Source organism: Oncorhynchus mykiss, chromosome 15 (assembly GCF_057628025.1).
Source record: "Oncorhynchus mykiss isolate SJ-2025 chromosome 15, ASM5762802v1, whole genome shotgun sequence".
Taxonomy (NCBI): Eukaryota; Metazoa; Chordata; class Actinopteri; order Salmoniformes; family Salmonidae; genus Oncorhynchus; species Oncorhynchus mykiss.
The window spans coordinates 72,299,367-72,322,836 of NC_143036.1; the positions used below are offsets into that span (position 1 = coordinate 72,299,367).

At 45.9% G+C, this 23,470-nt stretch overlaps 1 protein-coding gene across 15 annotated transcripts in view; it reads right to left on the reverse strand.

Moving 5' to 3' along the window:
* LOC110516361 (ATP-binding cassette sub-family C member 9) overlaps window positions 1-23,470 on the reverse strand; it is a 74,399-nt gene that overhangs the window by 20,967 nt on the left and 29,962 nt on the right. For 6 of the 15 annotated variants that reach the window (XM_090201085.1, XM_090201084.1, XM_090201082.1 and 3 more), the window contains exons 17-33: window positions 20,854-20,926; window positions 18,330-18,435; window positions 16,908-16,943; window positions 15,976-16,014; window positions 14,747-14,848; window positions 12,870-12,954; window positions 12,574-12,654; window positions 10,769-10,906; window positions 10,408-10,533; window positions 10,018-10,120; window positions 9,543-9,928; window positions 7,393-7,556; window positions 3,459-3,528; window positions 2,164-2,321; window positions 1,855-1,947; window positions 928-1,030; window positions 572-682 (exon numbers count right to left, since the gene is read on the reverse strand). In XM_090201085.1, the coding sequence (XP_090057211.1) occupies window positions 572-682; window positions 928-1,030; window positions 1,855-1,947; window positions 2,164-2,321; window positions 3,459-3,528; window positions 7,393-7,556; window positions 9,543-9,928; window positions 10,018-10,120; window positions 10,408-10,533; window positions 10,769-10,906; window positions 12,574-12,654; window positions 12,870-12,954; window positions 14,747-14,848; window positions 15,976-16,014; window positions 16,908-16,943; window positions 18,330-18,435; window positions 20,854-20,926 (1,974 nt within the window). The remainder of the gene's footprint in view (window positions 1-571; window positions 683-927; window positions 1,031-1,854; window positions 1,948-2,163; window positions 2,322-3,458; window positions 3,529-7,392; window positions 7,557-9,542; window positions 9,929-10,017; window positions 10,121-10,407; window positions 10,534-10,768; window positions 10,907-12,573; window positions 12,655-12,869; window positions 12,955-14,746; window positions 14,849-15,975; window positions 16,015-16,907; window positions 16,944-18,329; window positions 18,436-20,853; window positions 20,927-23,470) is intronic. The other 9 variants (XM_090201095.1, XM_090201094.1, XM_090201092.1 and 6 more) reach the window with 2 other exon arrangements.

Sequence of the window (23,470 nt, forward strand, 5' to 3'; positions counted from 1 at the left end):
TATAACTACAACCAGATCCAGGTGAATAAGGGCTTGTTATTAAAAAGATTCTCATTTGATGAAGTTGATCCTGTATGTTGTTTCTGTTCTGTGGGTATATTCATGTTTGTGTGACATTGGGGAGACGTTGTGTCACGGCTTCCACCGAAGGTAGTTCCTCTCCTTGTTCGGGCGGCGCTCGGCGTCTACTAGCCTTCACCGATCCTTTTTTCCTTTTCTGTTGGTTTTCTCTTTGCTTTTTCCACACCTGGTTTCATTTGCCTTCATTTCTGTGTGTATAATTACCCCTGTTGCCTGCCTAGGTTTGTGCAGGATTATTCGTTGCTCGTTAAGGTTGTGCCTATTTTTGTTTTCCCGTATTAAACCAAGTGTGTATATATTTAGGAGCGTTGTTTTTCCCTCCTTCCGTGAATAACTGGTTTCTCGGTTGTCGAGGGCGATTGTTTTTTGGTATTGTTCCTGACCTGTATGTTTGTGGACTTGCCCATTAAATAACACATCTCGGACATCTCTGCTCTCCTGCGCCTGACTCCTTCACCTCTACACACAATCGTGCAACACGTTGACTCACTGTAAGGGCGTAGGTCAGGCCTAACCCCACCATGCTAGAGGGAAGGTTCTTGCCAGAGCTCCATATCGAGGCAACTGCTGCTGTTAACACAATGACAGCACCCAAGTAGTCCTGAGAGAGAAAGAGAGACAGTTAAGATAGTTAGAGAGAGAGAGAGAGAGAATTTGAAGTTGTGAATTCAACACAGCATTTAGCTCTAATCTCAACAAGTAATTTCTTCTAACTGTGCAGCTCAGTGTGATAAGAAACCAGGGAGTATCGTGTTGAATACTCAGTAAGATACCATTAGTATTACAATAGTCCCATATCTTATTAATAATGTCATGGTTCAATCATGGACATTAATGTTATCTCACCGTTCTGACCTCCAACCAGCGGTTGGCAGCAGAGAGGAACAGGTAGGCTGTGTTGTTGGTATCTGTCAGCTCCAGCATCTTCTGCTTGAATCGAGATTCATGTCTGAAGAACAAATGGAAAATAAATATAGCTAATACCTACCAGATTATTTCCCATGTGACCAGGTTTGAACCCGGCGTCTAGACTGTGTTCGTCCGCACGTCTCCTGGTCCCAGTCCTGGTTATGGTTCATAGAACCACCTCCGTTAGACAAACACTGAAGTGGGATTGTTTCAGGACTGGACTATCCTGCCTGATGATGGGAGTTGGACCATGGCTGCTACATAGCTAAGTGACATCTAACATTGGACCAAGAGAGAAAGAGAGAGAAGTCACGGTGCTGCCAAGATGAGGAAGTCTTCAGGGAGGAAGAGGCTGTCTGAGGGGTAGTAACCGTGAGAGCTGTTTAATGTTGGATTACCACGATTCTGGGGAAAAGGAGGAATGTTCGTGAACTGTTTAGAGTGGGATTCATGTAATTCTGGATCAAGAGAAAGATTTGGGTTTGTGATATCCTCCTTCCTCCATGAATGAATGGTTCTGGATGGGTTGGAAGACTTCTAGATGGGATTCAAGTTGTTCACACTAATATTACATATACGCAAAGGAATTAACCTCCAGTGTCAACAAATCCACCACTTTCTTTCGAGTTTCGGATCGCTAAGTACAGTGTTACTGCCTTCCTAAAACCTATAAGTGCTTCTTGAGTATGTTGTGTAACGATGCTCTGGGCGAAATTTCCACTCTGTCACGTGTGTGTGTGTGTGTGTGTGTGTGTGTGTGTGTGTGTGTGTGTGTGTGTGTGTGTGTGTGTGTGTGTGTGTGTGTGTGCATGTGTGTGTGTGCCTGTGTGTGTGCCTGTGTGTGTGTGTGTATGGTACACTGGCCTGAATGCTCGGATGGTGGTGAGTCCCTCTGCAGTCTCAGAGAAGTGGCACAGCAGAGGAAGCTGGGTGGAGTCATCTAAGTCCTGAAGGTCCCTGAGAGAGAAAATGAAAAAAGTCTGGACAATGTGGAAACAGAGACGAAAAGCATAGTATAACACAATGACAGCACCCAGGTAGTCCTGACAGAGAGAGACAGATAAGATAGTTAGAGGGAGAGAGAGAGAGAATTTGAAGTTGTGATGCTGTTGTGATACTGTAAAAGGAAACTACATTGAGCTGAAATGGACCAGGTCTGCCCAGTGAACTCACTTTGAGGCAACCCGGAAGTACTTCTGTATAAAGTAGAAGGACACAGCCAGAGGAATCAGAGCGATGAGGAAGCTTGGTGTGACGAACGCTATGACCCCGATGGCTGACAGGCAGAGCAGAGTGGAGCGGGTCAAAGACTCCAGGGTAGGAGGGATGTGCTGGAGAAAGGGGGGATAGAGAGAGAGAGGGGGGAGAGAGAGGGGAGAGGGGGGGGGGGAGAGAGAGGGAGAGAGAGGGGGGGATAGAGAGAGAGGGGAGAGAGAGGGGGGGAGAGAGAGAGAGGGGAGAGAGAGAGGGGGATAGAGAGAGAGGGAGAGAGAGAGAGGGGAGAGAGAGGGGGGATAGAGAGAGAGGGGAGACAGAGGGGGGAGAGAGAGGGGGGGGGGATAGAGAGAGAGAGAGAGAGGGGGGAGATAGAGAGAGAGGGGGAGAGGGGGGGAGAGGGGGGGAGAGAGGGGGAGATAGAGAGAGAGGGGGGGAGAGGGGGGGAGAGAGAGGGTGGATAGAGAGAGGGGGGAGAGAGATGGGGGAGAGAGAGATAGAGAGGGGGAGAGAGAGGGGGAGAGAGAGAGAGAGAGAGAGAGGGAGATAGAGAGAGAGAGGGGGGAGAGAGAGAGGGGGATAGAGAGAGAGGGGGGGGAGGAGAGAGAGAGGGGGGGAGGAGAGAGAGAGAGGGGGGACAGAGATAGAGAGAGAGAGAGGGGGGGGGAGAGGGGGAGATAGAGAGAGAGAGGGGGGACAGAGAGAGAGAGAGAGGGAGGAGATAGTATCATGTCAGTGCTACATTTCTGACCTACGCTCTGGACCTCAATGTCGTCCTCTTTAACAATCTGAGGTCACCTGAGGGACGTAATATAATGACGTGGGACATTGACTCATCTCAACAATGGACTAATTCTGACGCCTGCAAATGACTGACAAACTCTTAATATTTGTGTGAGCTGTAATCTTAAGGCCAGCACTGGAGTCTGTCCAATCACACCATGGCCAAAGACAGATCCTTCATCAGACAGCTTCATGAGTAGATGATTCCCACAGTACTCATTTAACAGTTAAATCTTTGGCATTTGGTGGTCGCTCTTATCCAGAGCGACTTACAGGAGAAATTAGGGTTTAGTGCCTCGCTCATTGGCACATCGACAGATTGTTCACCTAGTCGGATGTGGATTTGAACCAGCAACCATTTGGTTACTGTCCCAACACTCTTAACCACTAGGGTACTTTACCCTAATACTCCTGACTGAAATAAGTCAACAGATCAATCTACTGAGGGTGAACATCCTTTTCAGAATCACCTGATCTATGATGTTGGTGTCAGCTGAGAAACGGTTCAGGATCTGGCCCAAGGGGGTCACGTCAAAGAATCTGAGAAGAGATTCAAAATATATATTATTTCAAATGTTAGTCTGAAAAATATATAAAATGTGATTTAACATTTTTTTTAAATAAATTATTCAACACATTCTTTCTGGTTCAACTATTCAGTTCCCTTCTATTTCAACACGGATGATGTCATAAAGAGTATAAGAATCTGTTGGTGAGGTGTGTCGTGGGTATCTGATAGGTGAGGTGTGTCGTGGGTATCTGATAGGTGAGGTGTGTCGTGGGTATCTGATAGGTGAGGTGTGTCGTGGGTACCTGATAGGTGAGGTGTGTCGTGGGTACCTGATAGGTGAGGTGTGTCGTGGGTATCTGATAGGTGAGGTGTGTCGTGGGTACCTGATAGGTGAGGTGTGTCGTGGGTATCTGATAGGTGAGGTGTGTCGTGGGTACCTGATGGGTGAGGTGTGTCGTGGGTATCTGATAGGTGAGGTGTGTTGTGGGTACCTGATAGGTGAGGTGTGTCGTGGGTATCTGATAGGTGAGGTGTGTCGTGGGTATCTGATAGGTGAGGTGTGTCGTGGGTACCTGATAGTTGAGGTCTGTCGTGGGTACCTGATAGGTGAGGTGTGTCGTGGGTATCTGATAGGTGAGGTGTGTCGTGGGTACCTGATGGGTGAGGTGTGTCGTGGGTATCTGATAGGTGAGGTGTTTCGTGGGTACCTGATGGGTGAGGTGTGTCGAGGGTACCTGATGGGTGAGGTGTGTCGTGGGTACCTGATAGGTGAGGTGTGTCGTGGGTATCTGATAGGTGAGGTGTGTCGTGGGTACCTGATAGGTGAGGTGTGTCGTGGGTATCTGATAGGTGAGGTGTGTCGTGGGTACCTGATAGGTGAGGTGTGTCGTGGGTATCTGATAGGTGAGGTGTGTCGTGGGTACCTGATAGGTGAGGTGTGTCGTGGGTACCTGATAGGTGAGGTGTGTCGTGGGTATCTGATAGGTGAGGTGTGTCGTGGGTACCTGATAGGTGAGGTGTGTTGTGGGTACCTGATGGGTGAGGTGTGTCGTGGGTACCTGATAGGTGAGGTGTGTCGTGGGTACCTGATAGGTGAGGTGTGTCGTGGGTACCTGATAGGTGAGATGTGTCATGGGTACCTGATGGGTGAGGTGTGTCGTGGGTACCTGATAGGTGAGGTGTGTCGTGGGTACCTGATGGGTGAGGTGTGTTGTGGGTACCTGATAGGTGAGGTGTGTCGTGGGTATCTGATAGGTGAGGTGTGTCGTGGGTACCTGATAGGTGAGGTGTGTCGTGGGTATCTGATAGGTGAGGTGTGTCGTGGGTACCTGATAGGTGAGGTGTGTCGTGGGTACCTGATAGGTGAGGTGTGTCGTGGGTACCTGATAGGTGAGGTGTGTTGTGGGTACCTGATAGGTGAGGTGTTTCGTGGGTACCTGATAGTTGAGGTCTGTCGTGGGTACCTGATAGGTGAGGTGTGTCGTGGGTACCTGATGGGTGAGGTGTGTCGTGGGTACCTGATAGGTGAGGTGTGTTGTGGGTACCTGATAGGTGAGGTGTGTCGTGGGTATCTGATAGGTGAGGTGTGTCGTGGGTACCTGATGGGTGAGGTGTGTCGTGGGTATCTGATAGGTGAGGTGTGTCGTGGGTACCTGATAGGTGAGGTGTGTCGTGGGTATCTGATAGGTGAGGTGTGTCGTGGGTACCTGATAGGTGAGGTGTGTCGTGGGTACCTGATGGGTGAGGTGTGTTGTGGGTACCTGATAGGTGAGGTGTGTCGTGGGTATCTGATAGGTGAGGTGTGTCGTGGGTACCTGATAGGTGAGGTGTGTCGTGGGTATCTGATAGGTGAGGTGTGTCGTGGGTACCTGATAGGTGAGGTGTTTCGTGGGTACCTGATAGTTGAGGTCTGTCGTGGGTACCTGATAGGTGAGGTGTGTCGTGGGTACCTGATAGGTGAGATGTGTCATGGGTACCTGATAGGTGAGGTGTGTTGTGGGTACCTGATAGGTGAGGTGTGTTGTGGGTACCTGATAGGTGAGGTGTGTCGTGGGTATCTGATAGGTGAGGTGTGTCGTGGGTACCTGATGGGTGAGGTGTGTCGTGGGTACCTGATAGGTGAGGTGTGTCGTGGGTACCTGATGGGTGAGGTGTGTCGTGGGTATCTGATAGGTGAGGTGTGTCGTGGGTACCTGATAGGTGAGGTGTGTCGTGGGTATCTGATAGGTGAGGTGTGTCGTGGGTACCTGATAGGTGAGGTGTTTCGTGGGTACCTGATAGTTGAGGTCTGTCGTGGGTACCTGATAGGTGAGGTGTGTCGTGGGTACCTGATAGGTGAGGTGTGTCGTGGGTACCTGATAGGTGAGGTGTGTCGTGGGTATCTGATAGGTGAGGTGTGTCGTGGGTACCTGATAGGTGAGGTGTGTCGTGGGTATCTGATAGGTGAGGTGTGTCGTGGGTACCTGATAGGTGAGGTGTGTCGTGGGTATCTGATAGGTGAGGTGTGTCGTGGGTATCTGATAGGTGAGGTGTGTCGTGGGTACCTGATAGGTGAGGTGTGTCGTGGGTATCTGATAGGTGAGGTGTGTCGTGGGTACCTGATAGGTGAGGTGTGTTGTGGGTACCTGATGGGTGAGGTGTGTCGTGGGTACCTGATAGGTGAGGTGTGTCGTGGGTACCTGATAGGTGAGGTGTGTCGTGGGTACCTGATAGGTGAGATGTGTCATGGGTACCTGATGGGTGAGGTGTGTCGTGGGTACCTGATAGGTGAGGTGTGTCGTGGGTACCTGATGGGTGAGGTGTGTTGTGGGTACCTGATAGGTGAGGTGTGTCGTGGGTATCTGATAGGTGAGGTGTGTCGTGGGTACCTGATAGGTGAGGTGTGTCGTGGGTATCTGATAGGTGAGGTGTGTCGTGGGTACCTGATAGGTGAGGTGTGTCGTGGGTACCTGATAGGTGAGGTGTGTCGTGGGTACCTGATAGGTGAGGTGTGTTGTGGGTACCTGATAGGTGAGGTGTGTCGTGGGTATCTGATAGGTGAGGTGTGTCGTGGGTACCTGATGGGTGAGGTGTGTCGTGGGTACCTGATAGGTGAGGTGTGTCGTGGGTACCTGATGGGTGAGGTGTGTCGTGGGTATCTGATAGGTGAGGTGTGTCGTGGGTACCTGATAGGTGAGGTGTGTCGTGGGTATCTGATAGGTGAGGTGTGTCGTGGGTACCTGATAGGTGAGGTGTTTCGTGGGTACCTGATAGTTGAGGTCTGTCGTGGGTACCTGATAGGTGAGGTGTGTCGTGGGTACCTGATAGGTGAGATGTGTCATGGGTACCTGACAGGTGAGGTGTGTCGTGGGTACCTGATAGGCGAGGTCTGTCGTGGGTACCTGATAGGTGAGGTGTTTCGTGGGTACCTGATAGTTGAGGTCTGTCGTGGGTACCTGATAGGTGAGGTGTGTCGTGGGTACCTGATGGGTGAGGTGTGTTGTGGGTACCTGATAGGTGAGGTGTGTCGTGGGTACCTGATATGTGAGGTGTGTCGTGGGTACCTGACAGGTGAGGTGTGTCGTGGGTACCTGATAGGTGAGGTCTGTTGTGGGTACCTGATAGGTGAGGTGTGTCGTGGGTACCTGATGGGTGAGGTGTGTCGTGGGTACCTGATAGGTGAGGTGTGTCGTGGGTACCTGATGGGTGAGGTGTGTCGTGGGTACCTGATAGGTGAGGTGTGTCGTGGGTACCTGATAGGTGAGTTGTGTCGTGGGCACCTGATAGGCGAGGTCTGTCGTGGGTACCTGATAGGTGAGGTGTGTCGTGGGTACCTGATAGGCGAGGTCTGTCGTGTGCACCTGATAGGTGAGGTGTGTCGTGGGTACCTGATGGGTGAGGTGTGTCGTGGGTACCTGATAGGTGCGTGGATGATCTTGTTGAGCAGGTTGTGGTGCAGGTTGGTAGCAGCAGACAGACCCAGGAACTCCACAGTCAGAGAGGTGATCAGACACAGAGCTATCCCCGCTCCACACAGGATGATAAACACTGGCACATAGTAGGAGTCAGGCAGACCAGCCTAGTAACCACACAATACACCACAAAGACACATAGTAGGAATCAGGCTGACCAGCCTAGTAACCATATTATACACCACAAAGACACATAGTAGGAGTCAGGCTGACCAGCCTAGTAATCACATTATACACCACAAAGACACATAGTAGGAGTCAGGCAGACCAGCCTAGTAACCACATCATACACCACAAAGACACATAGTAGGAGTCAGGCAGACCAGCCTAGTAACCACATTATACACCACAAAGACACATTGTAGGAGTCAGGCAGACCAGCCTAGTAACCACATTATACACCACAAAGACACATAGTAGGAGTCAGGCAGACCAGCCTAGTAACCACATTATACACCACAAAGACACATAGTAGGAGTCAGGCAGACCAGCCTAGTAACCACATAATACACCACAAATACACATAGTAGGAGTCAGGCAGACCAGCCTAGTAACCACATTATACACCACAAAGACACATAGTAGGAGTCAGGCAGACCAGCCTAGTAACCACATTATACACCACAAAGACACATAGTAGGAGTCAGGCAGACCAGCCTAGTAACCACATTATACACCACAAAGACACATAGTAGGAGTCAGGCAGACCAGCCTAGTAACCACATAATACACCACAAATACACATAGTAGGAGTCAGGCAGACCAGCCTAGTAACCACATTATACACCACAAAGACACATAGTAGGAGTCAGGCAGACCAGCCTAGTAACCACATTATACACCACAAAGACACATAGTAGGAGTCAGGCAGACCAGCCTAGTAACCACATTATACACCACAAAGACACATAGTAGGAGTCAGGCAGACCAGCCTAGTAACCACATTATACACCACAAAGACACATAGTAGGAGTCAGGCAGACCAGCCTAGTAACCACATTATACACCACAAAGACACATAGTAGGAGTCAGGCAGACCAGTCTAGTAACCACATTATACACCACAAAGACACATAGTAGGAGTCAGGCAGACCAGCCTAGTAACCACATCATACACCACAAAGACACATAGTAGGAGTCAGGCAGACCAGCCTAGTAACCACATAATACACCACAAAGACACATAGTAGGAGTCAGGCAGACCAGCCTAGTAACCACATTATACACCACAAAGACACATAGTAGGAGTCAGGCAGACCAGCCTAGTAATCACATTATACACCACAAAGACACATAGTAGGAGTCAGGCAGACCAGCCTAGTAACCACATCATACACCACAAAGACACATAGTAGGAGTCAGGCAGACCAGCCTAGTAACCACATTATACACCACAAAGACACATAGTAGGAGTCAGGCTGACCAGCCTAGTAACCACATTATACACCACAAAGACACATAGTAGGAGTCAGGCAGACCAGCCTAGTAACCACATTATACACCACAAAGACACATAGTAGGAGTCAGGCTGACCAGCCTAGTAACCACATTATACACCACAAAGACACATAGTAGGAGTCAGGCAGACCAGCCTAGTAACCACATTATACACCACAAAGACACATAGTAGGAGTCAGGCAGACCAGCCTAGTAACCACATTATACACCACAAAGACACATAGTAGGAGTCAGGCTGACCAGCCTAGTAACCACATTATACACCACAAAGACACATAGTAGGAGTCAGGCTGACCAGCCTAGTAACCACATTATACACCACAAAGACACATAGTAGGAGTCAGGCTGACCAGCCTAGTAACCACATTATACACCACAAAGACACATAGTAGGAGTCAGGCAGACCAGCCTAGTAACCACATTATACACCACAAAGACACATAGTAGGAGTCAGGCTGACCAGCCTAGTAACCACATTATACACCACAAAGACACATAGTAGGAGTCAGGCTGACCAGCCTAGTAACCACAGTATACACCACAAAGACACATTCTGTCAGATATCAGGATTTCAACAGGCCTTACTCACTTCCACTAACACTGAGTACTGGTTGTGAAAGGTGTTCATATCTCACCGCTGAGTTTGTCCGATTGGAGAAGACAGCTGCTGCAGAGGCATTGACAAAGTCTCTTGTAACATTTCCAAAGTCTGGGGCATATCCATTAGCATCGTCATTAGCAGTCCCATTGACTGGGACATCGCCATTAGCAGTCCCATTGACTGGGACATCGTCATAAGCAGTCCCATTGACTGGGCCATCGCCATTAGCAGTCCATTCGGCCAGCCAGTAGTCGATGGCGACCATGACTGAGTGTTTCAGCAGCTTGGAGAAGACCATGAGGAAGACCATGAGGAAGCCACCAGAGGACAGGTACTGCCAGCACACCCTCCACGGGATCTTAGAGCGCCGACTGGTGGTCGTCGACATGTTGTCGTCCTCTTCCTCCTCCTCTTCCTCCTCTGTCAGGGACCAGAGAATGAGTGATTATTGTCATATGTCGTAACAGAACTTAACTTGTATGAGATACAGTGTTGACAATGCATTTCACCTTCTTCGTCATCGTCGACCTGGTTCTTGGCCTCTCTGGAGTAGAAAGCTCTTCTCAGGGTCTTCCTCTCCAGAGCAGTCTGACAGTTATCAATCTCAGTGTCCTGCAGTACAGATACAACTGTTGTTAGGTTGGTTGGCAAGTAAATTAGCTACACTACACATTACAGACCAGAGGAGGCTGGTGGGAGGAGTTATCGGAGGACAGGCTCATTGTAATGGCTGGAATAAATGGAATGGTCAAACACGTTGTTTCCATGTGTTGGCTCCGTTCCATTTATTCCATACCAGCCTTTACAATGAGCTCCTACACGTCCTCCTATAACTCCACCCACCAGCCTCCTCTGTTACAGACCGTCTGTCAGTAGGAGAGTAAAGAAGTGAATATGACCTTCTCTAGTTCCTGGTCCTGTCTGTTCATCAGGGTCTTCCAGTGTTCATACAGCTCTACATCATGAGTCTGAATGTCCTTCAGAGTGCCTTCCCTCAGCACTGAGCCATCCTTCATGGCTATGATCTGGGACACAGAGAGAACAGTGTAAAATCAGGACCCTTATAAACAAACCGTCTCAGGGTAGGAATGCTGATCTAGGACCAGGTCCCCCCGCCCCGTCCGTGTCGTACTCTTTATTATGATCTAAAAGGAAAAACTGATCCTGTATCAGCAGCATTCCTACTCTAAGATGCTTTATGAATACAGACCCAGTGCAAACGGTAGAGAGGAATCCACACCAGACTGTTGAGATGCTCACCCAGTCAGCGTGGATGAGGTACTGCAGTTTGTGTGTGACCAGGACCACGGTGCGTTTATCATCCTGTAGGAACTTCAGAATGCCCTCCTGCATCAGGTGGTCACTCAGGTGGATGTCCAGCGCTGAGAACGGGTCATCCTGAGGGTAAAGGTCAGAGATCAGGGGTCAGAGGCAACATGGACGATCCAATCAGATCAGAGCGTATCAGAGTGAAAGACTGTGGATTAAATGATGTTTTTTTTAACAGGAGATCATCCTTTATTAATATTAAGTCACAGCACGTTTAATTCACAGGTCTCAGATGACCTCAGAACATACAGCCAATCAAACCTAGTTCCCAGAGGACCCCGGAACCTGAATAAACACCAATGTATATTACCCTAGGATGACTTAGTCTTTATACTGTACAGCACTGAGACACGTAAACAGTCCTGAGGGCAGAAGGTCTGAGATCATCAGACACAGCATGATAGAAACCTCATTAGGAGACAAGACGTCATAAAGACGTACTTAGCTAATAGATGTTGCTTCTAGCTGGGTGTTCACTCTGCAGTCCCATTGTGTATTAATACAGCACTTTAGAGTGCTATTTACTTATTTGGCACATTTGTCAGTGTGCGCTGAGCTACGTATGGAGGAACGTGCCCGGTCCTATCCCATGACAGCCAGAGAGGCTGTATCAGGGGCGGAGGTTAGACATCCAATTAACAGTTTGCCACAAGAAATGATGGGATGTAGATGTACATAGAGTTGTCTGCAGCAGCGAGAGACGGGAAAGTGTGTGTGTGTACGTGTGTGTGTACATGTGTGTGTGTGTGTGTGTGTACGTGTGTGTGTGTGTGTGTGTGTACGTGTGTGTGTGTGCGTGTGATTGTGTGTACGTGTGTGTGTGGACGTGTGTGTGTGTGTGCGTGTGATTGTGTGTACGTGTGTGTGTGGACGTGTGTGAGTGTGTATATGGCTAGCCAGGCCAGATGGCAGAGCAGAGGGATGCCTGTAAACGACATGACAACTCTTGTCAGCAGTATGGTATGGTTACAAGAGAGGCCTGCGGACAGAGATCCATCCCACCTGCTGCTCCTCCCGTTCCCATACAGAGGGAGGCTGGCTGGCCCTCCCTGGATCTCCCTGGCTGCCTCTGAAATCACACCCTATTCCCGATATAGTTAATCCTTACTCACACACTGTCCCAAAAGCAGTGTACTGTTTAGGGAATAGAAAAGGGTGTCCCTGTCTTTGGCTCTATTTGGCTCTCCCTGGAACACCTAGAGAACACCCTAGAACACCTAGAGAACACCCTAGAACACATAGAGAACGCCCTAAAACTCCAAGAGAACACCCTAGAACACCTAGATAACACCCTAAAACACCTAGAGAACACCCTAGAACACCTAGATAACACCCTATAACACATAGAGAACACCCTAGAATACCTAGAGAACACCCTAAAACACCTAGAGAAAACACCCTAAAACACCATAGAAAACCCAGAGAACACCCGAGAACACAGAAAACACTGTGGAATACCTAGAGAACACCCTAGTACACCCTAGAACACCTAGAGAACACCCTAGAACACCTAGAGAACACCTAGAGAACACCCTAGAACACAAAGAGATCACTCTAGAACACCTAGAGAACACCCTAGAACACAAAGAGAACACTCTAGAACACCCTGGCTCTGTCTGACTATTCTGAGAAGGCATCCTTGAGGGAGAGCTTCCAGCCTCTTCCAGTGAACTCAACAGGAAATGGATATTCTATTGAAGTCAATAGATAAAGCACTTTATCATTCATTGACTCACCAGGAAGACGATGTTGGTGTTCTGGTAGAGAGCCCGAGCCACACATATCCTCTGTCTCTGGCCTCCACTCAGGTTGATCCCCTGGGAGAAAAACAGACTGTTAAGAAGAGTAGCCAGGTACACAAGGAATCTGACACAAATCACTGTTCACTACTAGTTCTTGGTATAATATGTCATTGTGTCTGAGGTAAGAGATGGGGCTTGTGCTTAAAAAGATGAGAATAGACAGTGATAAAAAAACACAATAATACTGAGGTGATTATAATAATGTAATAATTTAGCCAGTGTTTCAGTACCCTCTCTCCGATCTCCGTCTGGTCTCCGAAGGGCAGGAGGTCTACATCAGGCTGCAGGGAGCAGGCATCAATCACAGTCTTGTATCTGAGACACACAGCAGGGCATCAGACTGACAACACCCTCTATTAAGACACAGTTAGAAACATGGCTTCCTTGGAAACTAAGGGATTCAACAGCACAGGAAAACAGTCCTCATTAGAGAAGAGATATAAGCCAGCATCAGCCTCAAGAAGCATCAAGAGTGATAGCAATCTGATGGACCATCTAATTACTGTCATTAAAAGTACATCTCAGCTGATGCAAGACCAAGTGAATTAACCAAACACAAACATTGGTCTAGTCTTAATTACATTGATGAATGGTGTTGAGGAGCAGCAGATAATACAGTAGAGAAGAGTACAGTAGAGTAGGGTAGAGTACAGTACAGTAGAGTAGAGTACAGTAGAGTAGAGTACAGTAGAGTACAGTAGAGTAGGGTAGAGTACAGTACAGTAGAGTAGGGTAGAGTAGAGTACAGTAGAGTAGGGTAGAGTACAGTAGAGTAGAGTAGAGTACAGTACAGTAGAGTAGGGTAGAGTACAGTACAGTAGAGTAGGGTAGAGTAGAGTACAGTAGAGTAGGGTAGAGTACAGTAGAGTAGAGTACAGTAGAGTACAGTAGAGTAGGGTAGAGTAGAGTACAGTAGAGTAGAGTACAGTAGAGTACAGTACAGTATAGTAGAGTAGAGTACAGTAGAGTAGAGTACAGTAGAGTAGAGTACAGTAGAGTACAGTAGAGTAGGGTAGAGTAGAGTACAATAGAGTAGAGTACAGTAGAGTGGAGTACAGTACAGTAGAGCAGAGTACAGCAGAGTACAGCAGAGTACAGTAGAGTACAGTACAGTAGAGTAGGGTACAGTAGAGTAGGGTACAGTAGAGTACAGTAGAGTAGAGTTCAGTAGAGTAGAGTACAGTACAGTAGAGCAGAGTACAGCAGAGTACAGCAGAGTACAGTAGAGTACAGTACAGTAGAGTAGGGTACAGTAGAGTAGGGTACAGTAGAGTACAGTAGAGTAGAGTTCAGTAGAGTAGAGTACAGTAGAGTACAGTACAGTACAGTAGAGTACAGCAGAGTAGAGTAGAGTACAGTAGAGTACAGTACAGTAGAGTAGGGTACAGTAGAGTAGGGTACAGTAAAGTAGGGTAGAGTACAGTAGAGTAGAGTACAGTAGGGTAGAGTAGAGTACAGTAGAGTAGAGTACAGTAGAGTACAGTACAGTACAGTAGAGTAGAGTACAGTAGAGTAGAATAGAGTACAGTACAGTAGAGTAGAGTACAGTAGAGTAGGTTAGAGTAGAGTAGAGAGGAGAGTACAGTAGAGTAGGGTACAGTAGAGTACAGTAGAGTAGGTAAGAGTACAGTACAGTAGGTTAGAGTAGAGTAGAGTACAGTAGGTTAGAGTAGAGTAGAGTAGAGTAGAGGAGAGGAGAGTACAGTACAGTAGATTAGGGTAGAGTAGAGTACAGTACAGTAGGTTAGAGTACAGTACAGTACAGTACAGTACAGTACAGTACAGTAGAGTAGAGTAGAGGAGAGGAGAGGAGAGTACAGTAGAGTAGCTTAGAGTACAGTACAGTACAGTAGGTTCGAGTAGAGTACAGTACAGTACAGTAGGTTAGAGTACAGTACAGTAGGTTAGAGTAGAGTAGAGTTAAAGTAGAGTAGAGTAGAGTAGAGTTAAAGTAGAGTAGAGTACAGTACAGTACAGTAAAGTAGAGTAGAGTGGAGTAGAGTACAGTACAGTACAGTAAAGTAGAGTAGAGTAGAGTACAGTAAAGTAGAGAGTGGAGTAAAGTAGAGTAGGGTAGAGTAGGGTAGAGTAGAGAGTGGTGTTTTACCTCTGTTTGTTGAAGGGACTGCCAAACGTGATGTTATCCTCCACGGTGGCATTCAGCAGCCAAGACTTCTGGGTAGCGTAGCCCACAGAGTACCTGTTCTTACTGAGGCATTATGGGAAATGGAGGCAGAAGAGAGAGAGAGCTCAAACTACAAACATGGAGGTAGGGGAGGGGGTAATCTTTGAGACGTCAACATTGAGGCACATCAAGCAGTGAGTGGGGGTAGTGGGTTTAGGTTTCTGACACAGGTTAATGATGAGCTGGAAGAGTTGAACCAAAATAACAACAATGTGCTGGGAGTCCAGTTTGTTGATCTTGTTGAATGTGCAGCAGAACTACCCAAAGAACTACCCAAAGGATATGCTTGAGGATAAGAGCATTATGTATCTGAAGGCACAGTGCTTTGTGTACCATTGTGTACCAGTGTTCCCACCACCACATGTTAGCCGTAGCTGTTATTAATGGCTGAGTAATTGTACGATATAAGAGAAAGAGAGAATGAAGACGTTAGCTATGGGTCATGCACACTGACCAGGATGTTGGTCTCTTTGTGTACTGTATTCCTATTGTCTCCTGTTGAAAACATACTGTGGAGGCGAATCCACAGTGTCAAAATATATCTCTATCCCTTTAACTGCCTTTTCAGTCAGTTACTTCAGACCCAGACTCCCAGCATGGAAGCACACAAACACTCCACGACTCACTCCACGACCAGCTAGTAACAACTCAATGATCACCATGACTGAGGAATGGAGGGGTTGAGGGGGGATAAGGGAAATGATGGTAGGGGAATGGAGGGATTGAGGGAGGGATATAGGGAATGATGGCAGGAGAATGGAGGGATTGAGGGAGGGATACATGGAATGATGGCAGGGGAATGGAGGGATTGAGGGAGGGATAAAGAGAATGATGGCAGGGGAATGGAGGGATTGAGGGAGGGAGGGATAAAGAGAATGATCGCAGGGGAATGGAGGAATTGAGGGAGGGATATAGGGAATAATGGCAGGGGAATGGAGCGATTGAGGGAGGGAGGGAGGGATATAGGGAATGATGGCAGGGGAATGGAGGGATTGAGGGAGGGATAAAGGGAATGATGGCAGTGGAATGGAGGGATTTAGGGAGGGATAAAGAGAATGATGGCAGTGGAAGGGAGGAAGAGGGTGCCGGCAGGGGAAGGGAGGAAGGGGGTGACGGCAGGGTCCCTTCAGAGGAAGTTTAAAAAGGGGTACCTCCTGGTTTCTTCAAAAGACCCGTCCATCTCAAAACAACTGCAAGTCACGTTCAATGTGTTAGAGTCTGTACAGCCAGATAGACACAACCACCTCGACTTCAACTTCCTTTACACATGAAGAGCTGAACCGCACGCGTGTGTGTGTGTGTGTGTGTGTGTGTGTGTGTGTGTGTGTGTGTGTGTGTGTGTGTGTGTGTGTACAGAGTCGCGTATGTGTGTTCAAATGTAAATCTAGCAGAAGTGTCCTTACAGCCCTGCTTTGTAGGGCAGCCCTAAAACTGTGTATCGGGGGCGAAGACATTTGGACAGAGAGCCAAGAGTCAATTTAATCCAGATTTATCTACAGAATGACCTCCCTCAACAGTGCAGGCATACTGTCATGATACTGTCATTGTCTCAGGCCCAGGACACTGTCTGCTCTAATAGTGTTATGGCTTCTCCTAGAATGATGTGGGTCTACATGAGGGTGGGTGGGATTCAGTGGGGATAACAGTGTCTGCTTAATCAACCATTCTCAACCCAGTCCTTGGGGCCACTAGTCCGTTCACATATTTGGTGTATATTCAAAACTAGCCCGCCTATGATTCAACAAGTCAACTAATAGCCAACTGACTTAAGTGTTGAGACCTAAATGATTCACATGGTCAACTAATAGCCAAATGACTTAAGTGTTGAGACCTAAATGATTCAACAAGTCAACTAATAGCCAAATGACTTAAGTGTTGAGACCCAAATGATTCAACTATCAAATGAATAGTAAAATTACTTGTGTTGAGACCAAAATTATTCAACTAGTCAACTAATAGCCAAATGACTTAAGTGTTGAGACCAAAATGATTCACATGGTAAACTAATAGCCAAATGACTTGTAAATGTAGAATGTACTGTACAGGGGTGAGATGGGAAGAGTAAACCCGAGGGAGAAAATACCTGTTGGCCTCGTGCAGCATCTCACTCACAGGCAGTCTGATTTAGATAGAAAACAACCACGACAGAGGAAGACAGAACACAGACAAGGCTGAGGTTAGTGTCTACGGCCCGTGGTGACTACCTGTCCTGCTATGGTACTGACTGGCACCTTCGTTCGCTCACATAAGAGTGGACTTTATTTGGAAAGGTCCATTTCATTTTTGGATTACTGCTAAGAAGAGCAGTCGTTACGGTTCTAAACAGATCGAGGAGACATAGTGGTTCTAATGGTAACTGTGGTGCACCATCAGTCTCATAGAGAACTTTAAAGAACTATATGGACCATGTTTCATAGCAGTGTATGAAGGGAGAGAAGTGTTTAATAGATTGGTAGGGTATATTACAGCTTATTAACAGGCTGGGACTTAATGGAGAACAATCAAATCAACAGTTACTAAACCTACAACAAACTAATACCACTGTTTTCATTCAGTCCAGCTCCAAATGAAAACCTTCCGGTCAGAAGAGTATTATTCATTCAATAACCCAAACAAATACTTAACCCCATCCAATCTAATTCAATTATACAATTGAACACTTCCTGCACAAGTAATCACGCTAACTCCCAGCCAATATGTCGTTGGCAAGAAAATGCTGCAACGCCCAGTTCGTTAGCAATTAGCATGTGTCTGTTCTTCCGCTCAGGTTTCAGTCTAAATGCTAATGCTATGAATGCTAATCAGAGATCCATCTCCAGAACATCACAGACGACCCAATCTTAATTTGACATTAGAGTACATTAATGTGAATGCAGATCTCAAATTAAGATTTGGCCCTAGGAGATGGACATAGATTTTCTGTTTTGTTGTAAAAATATGAATAACAGAGAAATGTGAAGACAGAGAGTTGAAAATGGAAAGGTCCAGCTTTATAAGTGATGGTGACTGTGAGGTTGTGTTATAGAGATGAGTAGATAGATAGATGATGTTAGACAGTCAAAGTTCAGGCAAAGCTGTCCCCAGCAAGCAGACAGTGAGCGATGTACAGAGAGACAGAGGAGCAGCCAGCTCTCCTTCCATAGCAACCACAGCCACAGAGACAGACACAGACACAGGAAGGACAACACACAGGACCAACAAGATGGAGGGTGGAATGGCTTCTTATTCCACAGATGAAGGCTTTGATTAGCATTGGTGGAGAAGCACAGTGAAACACCCATTTCACATGGACTTAATGGACGAGTCTGACAGCTAGTCAACTCTAGAAAGACACGACGACCCAAAACGAGACTGAGAGGGATAAAGAGGAAATGAGATGTGTGTCCATCTTGGTCTTTGAGTGGACCTCAGCATGTTCAGTACCTAATAAAGATGAGGACCCCAGAGATTTACACCCTGTTATAGACCTTCTAACATGTAGCTTATGCCGTTTGCTACCACTCACTTGCTCCAGTAGACCTTTCCACTGAGGGTCTGCATCTCTCCCAGCATGGCCAGCAACAGGGACGACTTCCCACAACCCACCTGGCCCACGATCATGGTCAGCTGACCTGGAGATCAGACACAGGACAAGAAGACACTATATAAAGATAAGAAGACACTATATAAAGGTATGAAGACACTATATAAAGATAAGAAGACACTATATAAAGATAAGAAGACACTATATAAAGATAAGAAGACACTATATAAAGACAAGAAGACACTATATAAAGATAAGAAGACACTATATAAATATAAGAAGACACTATATAAAGATAAGAAGACACTATATAAAGATAAGAAGACACTATATAAAGATAAGAAGACACTATATAAAGGTATGAAGACACTATATAAAGATAAGAAGACACTATATAAAGATAAGAAGACACTATATAAAGATAAGAAGACACTATATAAAGGTATGAAGACACTATATAAAGATAAGAAGACACTATATAAAGATAAGAAGACACTATATAAAGGTATGAAGACACTATATAAAGATAAGAAGACACTATATAAAGATAAGAAGACACTATATAAAGATAAGAAGACACTATATAAAGGTATGAAGACACTATATAAAGATAAGAAGACACTATATAAAGATAAGAAGACACTATATAAAGATAAGAAGACACTATATAAAGATAAGAAGACACTATATAAAGGTATGAAGACACTATATAAAGATAAGAAGACACTATATAAAGGTATGAAGACACTATATAAAGATAAGAAGACACTATATAAAGGTATGAAGACACTATATAAAGATAAGAAGACACTATATAAAGATAAGAAGACACTATATAAAGATAAGAAGACACTATATAAAGATAAGAAGACACTATATAAAGATAAGAAGACACTATATAAAGATAAGAAGACACTATATAAAGGTATGAAGACACTATATAAAGATAAGAAGACACTATATAAAGATAAGAAGACACTATATAAAGGTATGAAGACACTATATAAAGATAAGAAGACACTATATAAAGATAAGAAGACACTATATAAAGGTATGAAGACACTATATAAAGATAAGAAGACACTATATAAAGATAAGAAGACACTATATAAAGATAAGAAGACACTATATAAAGGTATGAAGACACTATATAAAGATAAGAAGACACTATATAAAGATAAGAAGACACTATATAAAGGTATGAAGACACTATATAAAGATAAGAAGGCACTATATAAAGATAAGAAGACACTATATAAAGATAAGAAGACACTATATAAAGATAAGAAGACACTATATAAAGATAAGAAGACACTATATAAAGGTATGAAGACACTATATAAAGACAAGAAGACACTATATAAAGGTATGAAGACACTATATAAAGATAAGAAGACACTATATAAAGATAAGAAGACACTATATAAAGATAAGAAGACACTATATAAAGATAAGAAGACACTATATAAAGATAAGAAGACACTATATAAAGATAAGAAGACACTATATAAAGGTATGAAGACACTATATAAAGGTATGAAGACACTATATAAAGATAAGAAGACACTATATAAAGGTATGAAGACACTATATAAAGACAAGAAGACACTATATAAAGGTATGAAGACACTATATAAAGATAAGAAGACACTATATAAAGATAAGAAGACACTATATAAAGATAAGAAGACACTATATAAAGATAAGAAGACACTATATAAAGATAAGAAGACACTATATAAAGATAAGAAGACACTATATAAAGGTATGAAGACACTATATAAAGATAAGAAGACACTATATAAAGATAAGAAGACACTATATAAAGATATGAAGACACTATATAAAGATAAGAAGACACTATATAAAGATAAGAAGACACTATATAAAGATAAGAAGACACTATATGAAGGTATGAAGACACTATATAAAGCATTAGAGACAACAGATTGTTGTATGTCAATGTATGATAATGTCTGTTACAGCCCTGGTTAAATCTTACAAGTAGGACAGGATATTGGGATATCTTTACACTCTCAATTTAGATCAGTCATGTTTCCACATCAGTGGAGGCTGGTGGGAGGAGTTATAGGAGGATGGGCTCATTATAATGGCTAGAATGGAGAATTAATTGAACGGAGTCAATCATGTAGTTTCCATACGTTTGATACCGTTCCATTTATTACATTCCAGCCATTATAATGAGCCTGTCCTCCTATAGCTCCTCCCACCAGCCTCCACTGTTCCACATATCCTACATAACACATCTACTCCCTCAGCTGCAGCAAATAGTGGACTACCAGGACCAGCCTATCCTGTTTGTCTTAGCTGTCATATCTTACAGGCCACGGGCCATGAGGTCATAGCAGGGAGATATACTACACTGTCACACACACACACAAACACACACACAGCTGGTGTTAGATATACTACACTGACTGTCGACGACCTCCTAAACAGGACGCAGCCTGGCGTTGCCATAGTGTTCCCAGCAGGATCGGGTTACCTGTTGGAATGCAGATGTTGATGTCGGACAACGTTGACAAGTTGCTTCCCCATGTGAAGAATCCACCGTTCACCTGAACAGGATACAGTGGGATCAGGCTGACAGAAAAGCATTAGACATGGAGCCTACATGACATGGAGCCTACATGTTATAGTCTGCAGCTGGTGGTTTAGATACGTATGTGTACATAGAAATAATGAACCATTTAGGTCTTTAAGGCAAATATAATAGCATGTTTACATAGTTATGTTGTGTTTTATGTCTTGTCCGATTCCACTGTTTATTATAGCCAGTAATCCCCCTCCCTTCCATCCCCTACAGCAAAACCACACAAGATCTGAGATTCAGTGACGCAGAACTAATAAATACAAGTTGAAAATGAAAGACAGACGTCTTATTACCGCTGAGAAAAGAGACTTGGTAAATTAAGTTTGTAAATAGACAGATCGGATGTTACGGGGGTGAGGACCAGAGGGGATGGGGAGTCTTGAAAGGGAGGCTGGGATAGGGGTAGAGAGAGGTAGAGAGGGAGTGGAGGAAGATAGGGGTAGAGAGAGGTAGAGAGGGAGTGGAGGAAGATACGGGTGAGAGAGGTAGAGAGGGAGTGGAGGAAGATACGGGTAGAGAGAGGTAGAGAGGGAGTGGAGGAAGATACGGGTAGAGAGAGGTAGAGAGAGAGTGGAGGAAGATATGGGTACGCTGGGAGGCAGAGATGGGGGGATAAGATGGAAGAGAAGAGAGAGGGAGGAATAAATAGGGAGAGAGAATGGTTGATGAGACAGAGCAGAAGACAGAAAGAAGGGGTGATGGGAGACAGAGAGGAGGGTAGAGAGAAGGGGTGATGGGAGACAGAGAGGAGGGTGGAGAGAGGTAGAGAGAAGGGGTGATGGGAGACAGAGAGGAGGGTAGAGAGAGGTAGAGAGAAGGGGGGATGGGAGACAGAGAGGAGGTAGAGAGAGGTAGAGAGAAGGGGTGATGGGAGAGAGAGGAGGGTAGAGAGAGGTAGAGAGAAGGGGTGATGGGAGACAGAGAGGAGGGTAGAGAGAGGTAGAGTGAAGGGGTGATGGGAGACAGAGAGGAAGACAGAGTCAGAGAGAAGGGGTGATGGGTGACAGAGAGGAGGGTAGAGAGAGGTAGAGAGAAGGGGTGATGGGAGACAGAGAGGAGGGTAGAGAGAGGTAGAGAGAAGGGGTGATGGGAGACAGAGAGGAGGGTAGAGAGAGGTAGAGAGAAGGGGTGATGGGAGACAGAGGAGGGTAGAGAGAGGTAGAGAGAAGGGGTGATGGGAGACAGAGAGGAGGTAGAGAGAGGTAGAGAGAAGGGGTAATGGGAGACAGAGAGGAGGGTAGAGAGAGGCAGAGAGAAGGGGTGATGGGAGACAGTGAGGAAGGTAGAGAAAGGCAGAGAGAAGGGGTGATGGGAGACAGTGAGGAAGGTAGAGAGAGGCAGAGAGAGAAAGCGGGTGAGATGAGAGAGGAGACAGAGAAAGAAGATTTGTCTGGTTCACACACAGCAGCAGCCCATCCATTCGACCCTCCTGCTGCCCCCAAGCTCATTAACAGACTGCCTACAATAATGCTGTGGGTCCACAGGGATAGCAACAGGATGTGGACCCCAAAGAGACCAGAACAGGGGCTGAGAACATGTCAGTTAATGACACGGGGCACAGGGTTCTCTGTTCTCATGAGAATCCCCTGCCTCTGACTCATTATGTGGGTCCTGAGAGTTTAAACTGTCGGTAAATGTTGACTTCTCCTCAGGGTGTGTTTCACACAATGGACAGGCCAAGAGATGAAACATCTGCTGTGAGAGATAGACAGTGGTAGCATCTGCTGTGAGAGATAGACAGTGGTAACATCCGTGGTGAGAGATAGACAGTGGTAACATCTGCTGTGAGAGATAGACAGTGGTAACATCCATGGTGAGAGATAGACAGTGGTAACATCCGTGGTGAGAGATAGACAGTGGTAACATCTGCTGTGAGAGATAGACAGTGGTAACATCCATGGTGAGAGATAGACAGTGGTAACATCCGTGGTGAGAGATAGACAGTGGTAACATCCATGGTGAGAGATAGACAGTGGTAACATCCGTGGTGAGAGATAGACAGTGGTAACATCCGTGGTGAGAGATAGACAGTGGTAACATCCGTGGTGAGAGATAGACAGTGGTAACATCCGTGGTGAGAGATAGACAGTGGTAACATCTGCTGTGAGAGACAGACAGTGGTAACATCCATGGTGAGAGATAGACAGTGGTAACATCCGTGGTGAGAGATAGACAGTGGTAACATCTGCTGTGAGAGATAGACAGTGGTAACATCCATGGTGAGAGATAGACAGTGGTAACATCTGCTGTGAGAGATAGACAGTGGTCTACGTGTGACTCAACTGTCAGACTCCAGCTCAGAAGCCTCTACGTGTCTACGTGTCTACGTGTGACTCAACTGTCAGACTCCAGCTCAGAAGCCCCTGTGTGTCTACGTGTCTACGTGTGACTCAACTGTCAGACTCCAGCTCAGAAGCCCCTGTGTGTCTACGTGTCTACGTGTGACTCAACTGTCAGACTCCAGCTCAGAAGCCCCTGCGTGTCTACGTGTCTACGTGTGACTCAACTG